The sequence below is a fragment of the Eleutherodactylus coqui genome, chromosome 2, assembly GCF_035609145.1.
Source record: "Eleutherodactylus coqui strain aEleCoq1 chromosome 2, aEleCoq1.hap1, whole genome shotgun sequence".
NCBI lineage: Eukaryota > Metazoa > Chordata > Amphibia > Anura > Eleutherodactylidae > Eleutherodactylus > Eleutherodactylus coqui.
Genome location: NC_089838.1, coordinates 8,703,400 through 8,713,795, shown reverse-complemented (window position 1 = coordinate 8,713,795; position 10,396 = coordinate 8,703,400). Strand labels below are relative to the sequence as shown.

General features: G+C 47.8%; 1 protein-coding gene across 1 annotated transcript in view; it reads right to left on the bottom strand.

Moving 5' to 3' along the window:
• Positions 1-899: 899 nt before the first annotated feature.
• The window catches only part of AGK (acylglycerol kinase), a 48,886-nt gene continuing 39,389 nt past the window's right edge, over positions 900-10,396 (bottom strand). The window contains exons 13-16 of the mRNA XM_066590281.1: positions 10,176-10,273; positions 4,477-4,547; positions 4,246-4,330; positions 900-1,538 (exon numbers count right to left, since the gene is read on the bottom strand). Of these exons, the coding sequence (XP_066446378.1) occupies positions 1,395-1,538; positions 4,246-4,330; positions 4,477-4,547; positions 10,176-10,273 (398 nt within the window). The 3' untranslated portion in view covers positions 900-1,394. The remainder of the gene's footprint in view (positions 1,539-4,245; positions 4,331-4,476; positions 4,548-10,175; positions 10,274-10,396) is intronic.

Here is a 10,396-nt window from a genome sequence, read left to right as displayed (position 1 = left end):
GAGGCCCTAAAAGTGGTTCCCCCCTTGGTCTATAAGAGGCTCTCGGAGGCTCCTTGTGTGGAGTGACCTCTTCTTCCACTTGTTTAGCTTGTTGCCCACTAGACGCCTCTACGATGCAGAGAGGAGATTTCACCCCGTTACCAAAGTCTGAGAGGGGCGCATTATTGGGATGCGAGAAGCCAGATGGTCGTATCGATGAATTGTCCCCCACAGAGCCATTCTGACCAGACTGTTCGGAGGTGTTTGGACCAGTGGATGGGGGGCACACAAGGTGACCGGGCTCAGGACGCCCCCTACAGACCACCAGTAGAGATGAGCGCCTGACCAGACTGTTAGGAGGTGCTAGGGCCAGTGGATGTGTGAGGGCACACAAGGTGACCGGGCTCAGGACGCCCCCTACAGACCACCAGTAGAGAGGATCGTCTGACCAGCCTGTTAGGGGGTGTTAGGACCAGTGGATGTGTGAGGGCACACAAGGTGACCGGGCTCAGGACGCCCCCTACAGACCACCAGTATGACAGCTCAAATATGTTCAGGAGGGTACTAGAGCCTCCATACCCATCCGTATCACATCTTGTATCTAAGCTAGAGCCTCCCTTCAAGGGGTCACATGCCACAGCAGGATATTGCGCTCTGCCATATGGCAAGGGTTATTCAGGAATATGACCAATCAAGCTGATCAGTGCTTCAATTGTGAAAAACCATTCTGAGCCACAGAGGCCACGGTGAGCAACCTGGAACGGATCCCCAGAACTCTCTTCACCTAATTCTATGCTGCACTCCGGGGTCTCGGCTCTAATTTCCAAAATGGGAAGTGTCAATCATGAGCGAGTCGCGGGCTCAAATAATGTGGCCACTCAGTGAACTATAAACCCAATGATGAGAACGAAGCCAGCAGCCCCTGTATAAGGATGCTTTATTAGTCTGTACATATACATGTCCACGGGGGCCGCCATGCTGAATTCCAATGTCCCACCTCGTTCTCAGGAAAAGGGCAGTCCGGCATCTGCTTGGCACAGCAGGATTTCAGTAGAGCGATTTTATGTAAACCTGCTCCATCTCCTCTGTCATTGCTGTGCAGGCAATCTAGTGTTCCCCGTTATCAGCCTTTTAAGGTTTATTGGGATGATTCAAGGGAAGTCCAGAAATCTGCTTTACAAAAATGTCCAGAGCCTCGTCCGTCCCATTATATACAGACTGAGATCAGCTGCTCATCTGAACTCCTCTGCACCTTTAAGTTTTATGGCTCTTTTTGTACATTTTTGCGCTGTCTGTTGTAGAGCCCCACAGCACAGCGGGTAAACCCAACACTGGACGGATGCCCGCAGGCTAATAGACGGTAGGCTCCTTCTGGCAGGAGCGGCAGCTTTGGTGTAGACCAGTGTCCTGTACGGTTATGGACTTGCTGGAGAACTCTGTGAAAACTTTTCTTTTTGGGCTGGGTGACAGAAGAAGAGCAACTTCCTTGGCAGAAGTGTCACGTCTACAGACATGGCGTCGTATTCCTCAGAGTCTATGCTGAAATGACCGCCTGTTCCCTGAGGAAAAGCACAAGTAATGATGTCAGTCAGGTAACAACTCTCCGAAATGATATAGCATGCAATAGAGCTGTAATTTATGAAGGGGGGGGGAGGGGGTGTTGAGGGGTAAATTTACATCCTGGGCATGTATGGGGTAGGATTGGGAGCCGATCCCGCTCCATGCACGGCGGGTGCTGGCTGCCCTCTCGCAATAGGTCTGCTTAATGCCTTTCAGGGTGTAACGCTCCTCCCTGCAGTCAAATAATCTTGCCAGAAAGTGTACAGGTTAAATACTCATGGCATCGCAACAAAATTCACATCTTGACACCTTACCCTATCCTGATGCTCTTGCCCCACTGGCTGCTGCACCTAGGCCTGTTTTAAGGAAACAGCCGCACATGAGTCACACACCCATATCACACTCCCCACCATGTGAAATCACTGTGGATGAGAGTTGTTTTAACGACAAAACAGCCTCGCATCACTTTGGGGAAGAAGCAATCCTCCACCGTGGCTGTCCCCATCTTCAAAAAATGGAAGGAGAACCCAGGAAACTACAGGCCTGTGAGCCTGACTTCTATACTGGAAAAGATCTTTGAACAAATTAGTAAACAGCATTTATGCAAGTACTTGTGTGAGAATGGAGTAATTAACCAGAGAAGAGTTAGCAGGAGGGTGAGCGGTCTACAAATCATGTCCTATGAGGACCGGTTAAAGGATCTGGAAAGGTTTAGCTTGCAGAAGGTCCCCGGCTGCCATGACAATTGCACGGCAACCTAAGATCTCATCGTGACTGGCAGTGCAAGACACCCCCCCCCCCGAACATTGATCGGAGCATTTAAATGCCAGTCAGAATGGACGGCAACGTTTAAAAAGTTAATGCTCCGATGAGCGGCTTATTAGAGCTGTTGTGCACATGTCGGCTGTAAGAAACAGACCCTCATTGTTTGGATTTGGGATCGACCTCCATACACACCCCGAACCTGTAGGATGTAAATGTACGTCCTGCTGCGTTAAGGGGTTGAGCAGTACACATCACATGCTGAAGGCAGGGGGCATCCATTTATTTCAACTGATACTCAGTCCTCACTGTTAGATCTTCCAAAATAAAACTACACTGCATTAGATGGCAAATATAACATTCAGAACTGCAGGCGTTATGGGCGAGGACCCCTGTGGATATTTTCTTAGTACTTTGACTAATGTGAACCATACACTGGTCTACAACATGCCCGATTAGCAATACCAGATGTGTATAGCAGATGCCTATCCACCAGTATCATATATACCGAACGATCACAGCATTAGGAACACCTACACAATAACGGACGACCACTGCTTGCAGGCATCGGGGAACAGATTGCACAAGGTGGCAAACATCCTCCATACTCTGCTCGCCCCGTGTGCGCTGCAGCAGCTCCGTCAGTTGGTGCACATTTTGTGGATAAGTGGGAGCAGATCTCACAGCCTTTCCAGCAACCCAACCCTTTTCAATGTGGTTACAGTCCAGAGAGTTTGGGGGCTAAAGGCCGTGTGGAGAATTCATTGTTGTGTTCCTCCAAACACTCCATCGATGACAACCATTGTCCTGTTGAAAGATGGCAGTGTGATCAGGGAAGGCTTCCTTAAGATATACATGGGTACAGATGGTCAGCTAAAAGGTCCCTGTAGTATTTATCATTCAAGGAAAACTTTCCCCAGCCATGACACCGCCACCATGGCCTGTTGAACTCCAAAGCTGCACCCGTGGCATACTACTTCATGCTGTTTACAGCACATACAGACCTGGCCATCCATGTGGTTCAGCAGGAGATGGGACTCGTCGCTCTAGACGACCTTCTGCCATGTGTCCAAGGTCCAATGACATCCTTCCTAGGCACATGCAAGGCAATGATGTGGGGTCATCGGGGCACCCTTGTTGTCTTTGGCTACTGAAGTCGAAGCAAGGCATGCCACATGGTCATTGGGGAAATTTGTCCAAAGTCCCCGCTGTCGTCATACTGCTGGGTCAGTTGGTCAATTGGGGGAGAGAAATCAGGCGTGCCACCTGACACTTGCCTCTAGGAAGAAGCTGCCGCTATGTGATCTTCTGTCAGATATCTGTCTATTTTTACAGCATGGTTGAGGAACAGCCAACAAGTGTGACCGTTTCAGAAATACTGGCACCACAACTCCGGGCACCAACAATCTGCAAGCAGTCCAAGTCACCTTGTTTACCGAGGCTTGCCTTCTGCTGTGCAGAGGAGAGGTCAGCACGTAATCTAAGCGCAGATCGTGGAGCGGCCATCGCGTTGTACCGCGTTACTGATCACAAGATGCCATGTGCTAGCTGTACCTAGTGCACTGATCGTTCAATATATAATACTGGTATATGGATCCCGTTAGGCACCAGGGCTAAGCGCAACTATCCCCTCTTAACCCCATTAACCCTTTCCAATCCAATTGGTATCCTGGTTTTCCTAGGTGGCTTACTCTTCCTGCCGTTATGCAACGGCGCTATCTGCTGGCTAAAGCCAGTACTGCATGAGGTGACACGTTGGATAGGTTCCAAGAGCAGAGAGGCTGTCAACATACAGTAAGAGAACCCCGACAGATGTCCTCCAACATCGGAGCTGTACAGCCTTAAATCATAATGTCTTCAGAGGTCAGACAGTGGATTGGAAAGGGTTAATTACACTTCTGGTATGCGAATACTAACGTTGGCCACACCCACTTCGTTATTTACCTCCGGCAGACGGATATTGCAGCGACTGACATGTAAGATCTGGCCATCCTTGGGGCACAGCTGGGGATCGCGAGTCTTCTCCACTCTAAAATAGATTTAAGTTTTATTAAGTAAGGCAGGAACCACAGACACTCCTTGGACACCTTCTGTTTGACACTGATCCAGCAGGGGATGCTAGGAGACGTGAGCTCAGGACCCTGATGATACGGATATCAAGATGATGTGACTCACCCCAGGCTAATGAATTCAGATTTGCTGATAGTGTCCGGTTCTATGCAAATGCTCATGGAGTCCAACAAGCGCTGTGAAGGGGATGACAAAAAGCACAAATATTAGACACGGAGAACTCTGCTACGATCCGCTCCACAATGATTGTCCTTCTGGGCTCTGAAAGAGTATAGATATCCCAGAAGGGACACAACTATAGAAAAGTCTGCTGTGAGAGGTATTAGGGTGGCTATACATCTCAGCTGACAGCTATTCCTCCTGAATCCCCAATTTATAGGCCCTGGGCTTGACCGAGCATGCACCATCATGATGGAAATGGGCCAAGCTTCTCTAGCAGCTGCTTATCTCCCTTGAAAACTAAAGATCAAGCATGCTGAAATAAAGGTGTCTGATCTTTCTCTCCCGGGTCATACACGCTACATGGTCAGTGGCGTCGGCTGACATTCATGTAATGTTGCTGGCCAGCTTTAGGTTTATGCAAGATTTTGGCGAATGACTGCAAGCAAAGACTATCCATTCACTGACAGAAAACAGAGGGCTTGAGACTAAAGATGACGGACACCTTTACATGCATTTTGGGCTGACAATCATTTTTGCATTAGGTTTTCACTAAAATGATTGTCATTTGTCTTCTGCCGTTTCTATCTATCCCTGTAAATAGGATACCACTGATCACGCGAGTCTGAGCAATAACCGTTCGATGTAAATCTTGCCCGTTTGTCATTTAGCTTACACAGGCATACAATTAAAAATGGATCAAACAAACAATGCTCAGCATGTGTGAACAGGCAGTCAATCATCTATAAACGACTGCCTGTTTACTATGAATGGAGGCGGGCGGCCAGAAATGATCTCCAACCGCTCCGCCTCCACTCACTGAAAGGTTATCGCTCCTGTGTTGATGCGATAATTACTGGGACGACTCTCAGGCACTGACTCTCCCGGCGATCATCCCAAGTCACTTTACACAAAAGGATTGGCAGCAGACGAACGATGATTTTTAGGTCCGCATGAAAGCTCCAGTGATAATCTAACAATTTAATCGCCGATTGCTTGCTGCACGCGTTTGCACTATTTTTTGCAAATATTCTTAGATGGAGGGTAGAGTAAAAGGGCCCTTAAGGTCCTTTTACATGGAATGACGGTAGAACGCTCAAGTCCCCAACAATCGTGCCAACGACCATCGCTGTTCTGCCTTCGCACAGGAGCGATAATCACTTACAGAATGGAGACCGAGTGCTCCACGGATCCCTTCCAGCCGCCCATTCAGAGCATGCCGTCAGTTCAGAGATCTGCTTGTTTACATGGGCGGATTATCGGCAGCTTTTTATGCCTGCATAAACTGAACGACAAACTAAGATTTTTGGACTCCCCGTAAAATCTCATTCTTGTCTCTTTCGTTGGGGGGCACAGCCCAAGACCATGGGTATACTACTGCCACTAGGAGGCGGACACTAAGCAAAAAATAAAAAGTTAGCTCCTCCCACCGGTTATACCCCTCCTGTAGGCACCAAGCTAGCCAGTTTGTATGCAAGCAGTAGGAGCCGCGGATAACAACAGGTTAAATAAAAGTCGAAAACCGTAAACCTTAACCGAGCTTAGAATCATGTGCAACTCAAGAGAGAACCCTCCAGCAAGGAGGAAATCATGGTAAAAAGGTGAACAGTGTTTAACACGCTTTGGGTGGGTGCACTGTCCCCCAACTAACGAGGCAAGAGATTTTTTTGTCCATTGCGTTGGGAGACACAGCCGAGGGCCATGGGATGTTCCAGAGCGGTCCTCAAGGGTGAGAAGAGTAAATTCAAATACATGCAGTCAGTTTATGGCCATCTGCAAAGATCTTCGACTGATGAGCCTCGATCTGCACCCAACAGAATTTAAAGTAGATGTGCAGAAAAGCCAACACAGCGGCTTACACGCCTGAAGAGTGGAGGTACCGCTGCATACCACCCAAGAAGAACCTACTGCCCACGTAGAGTGAAATGGAAGCAAGGTTCCCTGTCCTTGGTGCAATTGACCTCAAGCACTGCAGACCCGATTCAACACAAGATAACGGATTTGGAAGCCACTGAGCCGCATCTCAGGCCTTCTGGAATCACAAAAAGAGCGTCAGAACATCCAAAAGACGACATTTTAAAGAGGTTCATTCTTAAGTGAAGCAAGTCCAATTTATGGAGAACGTATTTGATCCGCTGCATGGTGGAGGGACAGAAGGAAGGCAAAATGATGTCTTAGTTTAAAAGGCCGACACCACCTAACTGGAGAGGGCACAGGGTGTAGGACAACCTTGTCCTGATGGAAGACGGTGAACGGAGGAGGTTTAGTTGACATTGCTGCTAGCTCAGAAACTCTAAGGATGGAAGTGATGGAAGGACAAAAAACAAGCGAGATGTTGCACAAAGGAGTGCACCAGCACCAGATTATGGTCCCAAACAGTGTGTACTAAGTCATGTGGAAGAGTGGTCCCTTTAAGAGAAGATCTTCTCAAAGAAGGTGGGCCACAGTGTGTTGATGAGCAGGTTGTCGAGGTCCGCATACCACTCGCAACAAAGCCAGTCTGGCACGATGACGATCACCAGCAGACTCTCCATCTTCACCTTCACAAGAAGTTGAGGTATGAGAGGAAAAAGAGATGTACAGAAATTGGATATCATCCCAAAGAATTACTAGAGCATCCACTGCCCAAGCCTGAGATCTGGACACGTAGACTGGAAGTTTGAAGTTGAATCTGGATGCCATCAGATCTTCAATGCCATGACCGTCGAACTGCGGGTCTTATCTTGGTGATTTATGTACACGAAGGCCGTTGTGTTGTCAGTCTGGACCCAGAAGGGGAGACCTGTTACTTGAGACGCGAAGGGCTGAAGTGACAGAATAGCCCAATGTTCTGTACGGTCCAAGTGCCCTGCACTGTTAGCTTCTGCTCTATCCACCCCCCAGCCGAGTAGACTGGCATTTGCTGTGAGAACCTGCCAGTGCAGCGTCAGAAAGTAGCGGTCCCGAATAATCTGTGGGGAGCCTAGCCAATCAGAGAAGAATCGCATTGAAGATGTCAAAGTAGTTGACCAATTTGTCCCGCTGGGAGAGAATGACCCATTGCAGAGACTGTGTGTGAAACTGCCTGAATGGGATGGCTGCGAAGGATGAGGCCATCAGTCCCGGTACTCATACAGTGGCAAATGGTTACTGGGAACTAGGTCTGCAGGGAGCGCACCTTCAACTGAAGGAAATGCACTTTCTGAGGTGGGAGCAGAATTCAGGCCCAGGTCATGTCGAATGACAGACAGTGAGATGGTGAGAGGCAGGACTTGGGGTTGTTGATAATCTACCGAACTGTGACAAAGTGCCCAGGGTGACGTGGAGACGGTCCAGGTTGTCCAACTGAGCTTTTACCAAAAGGTTTTAGAAGTAGGGGATGGCCAATATCCCCTTCGAGTGGAGGAGAGCAATCACAGATGCCAGAACCTTCATGAAAACTCAGGGGGCTGTGCCCAACCTGGATGGCAAAGCCGTGAACTGCTAATGATCTAAGCGGATGGCAAAGCATGGTGGTAGCTGCAGAGGGAGCAGGATAGAAGGAGGGAGAGAGGGTGGGAGGGAGGATACTTAGCTTTCCGCCAAAAGTAGTTCAGCTCCCAGTAGTGCACACCCCAGTTCTTTTCTGCCTTTGAGAAGGAAGGGAGTACTCCAATATGGGGGGCCACTATGGCTGGCGGGTCAGGGTCAAACTAACATTGACCGTGCCTTCTTGCCTTCTGAGGGTCAGGCTGTGAACAAAGAGGTTAAATCCAGTCTGTTTGCCCTCCTCGGTAAGAAAAACAGGGAGAGTCTAGAGCCAGCCCTGTAGTCCCATAGACGGGGAAACTGAAGACCAATGAAGGAAGAGGTCTCCTACGAACACCAAGCTAAAACTGGCTAGTTTGGTGCGTGCAAGAGTGGTATAGCTGGTAGGAGGAGCTAACTTTTTTTTTGCTTAGTGGCCGCCTCCTAGTAGGAGTAGGTACACCCTCAGTCCTGGCGGTATCCCACGATGTAATGAACAAGAAAAGTGAGCAAACTGTCGTTCAACGTTGGCCATGTTTACAATTAATTATTGATCAGCTTTGCACGATCCACGATTAACTGAACAATAGTCGCCAAGTGTAAAAGGGCTGTAAGCTGTCCGAGTCCAGCCTCACTGATGGATCCTACTGAGGGTATGTCTTCAGCAACGTCTACTTATCACAGTATATAGAAACTGCATCCTAGGGGCTTATTCACACTGGCGAGAATTTCGCAGCATCTTCAATCTTTTGGCATTCCCTCGGAACGCCTCGCCCATTGTTTTAAATGGGATCTTTAACCCCTTAAAGGAGATGTCCCGCGCCGAAACGGGTTTTTTTTTTTTTAAACCCCCCCCCCGTTCGGCGCGAGACAACCCCGATGCAGGGGTTAAAAAAACCACCCGCACAGCGCTTACCTGAATCCCGGCGCTCCGGTGACTTCTCTACTCACCGCTGAAGATGGCCTCTTCCTCCGTGGACCGCAGCTCTTCTGTGCGGTCCACTGCCGATTCCAGCCTCCTGATTGGCTGGAATCGGCACGTGACGGGGCGGAGCTACACGGAGCTACACGGAGCCCCATAGAGAACAGCAGAAGACCCGGACTGCGCAAGCGCGGCTAATTTGGCCATCGGAGGCCAAAAATTAGTCGGCACCATGGAGACCAGGACGCTAGCAACGGAGCAGGTAAGTAAAAAACTTTTTATAACTTCTGTATGGCTCATAATTAATGCACAATGTATATTACAAAGTGCATTATTATGGCCATACAGAAGTGTATAACCCCACTTGCTGCCTCGGGACATCTCCTTTAATGACACGGCCTATTTTGGTGTTGAGGACCAAGCGATATTTGGTATTTTTCCATCTCCATTTTTCAAAAGCCATAACTTTTTTTTTTTTCCGTTGACGCGGCCGTATGAGGGCTTGTTTTTTGCGTGGTGAACTGTAGTTTTTATCGGTGCCACTTTTGGGTACATAAACTATATTGTAAAACTTTTATTTTTTTTTTTATGACAACAGGGAGAGAAAACGCATCAATTCTGACATAGATTTTATTTTTTACAGCGTTAATCATGCAGCATAAATGACACACTACATTGTTTCTGCGGGTCGGTACGGTAACAACGATACCAAAATTCTTATTTTTTTTTTTTAGGTTTTTACACTTTTTTTGCAATAAAAACCCTTTTTTGGGGAATTTTTTTTTTTCTCTATAGCTGCATTCAAAGTCCTGTAACTTTTTTAGTTTTCTATGTACGGAGCTCTATAAGGGCTTGTTTTTTGCGAGACGAGCTGTAGTTTTTATTGGTACCATTTTGGGGAATGTACGGCTTTTTTGATCACTTTTATTGCATTTTTTGGGAGGCAAAAATGCTAAAAATTAGCATTTTGCCTCTGTTTTTTAGCGTTTGTTATGCTTTTTGCCATACAAAATAAAGACCGTGTTCAGCTTTTTGTACACGTTACGGACGTGTCAATAACCCAATATGTGGGGTTTTAAATTTTTTAAACTTTTTTTTATGCTATTAGAAAAAGCATAAAAAAAGGGTTTTTTTTTACATTTTTCTTTACACTATTTGAGTCCCTCTGAGGGACTTGCAGCACTATGCCTATGATCGCTGTCATGGCTTAGTGACAGACAGTTCTCTGCTGCCTTACCCCGAGATCCGGCTGGCGGTTCTGTGTACTTATAGATAGTTCTACAGCAGAGATCTGGGCTTCTTCCCAAGCCTCGGGAGCCGCCTCCACGGGAACCTCTGGAGAACAATAGAAAGTTTTACCAACACTCATGCGCTTCGCTGCTTCTCTTTTACTCTTCCTGGAAACACAAGAATCAGCCGACATGTGATTGTTAGTTAACATGTTGCTTTCCAATATGG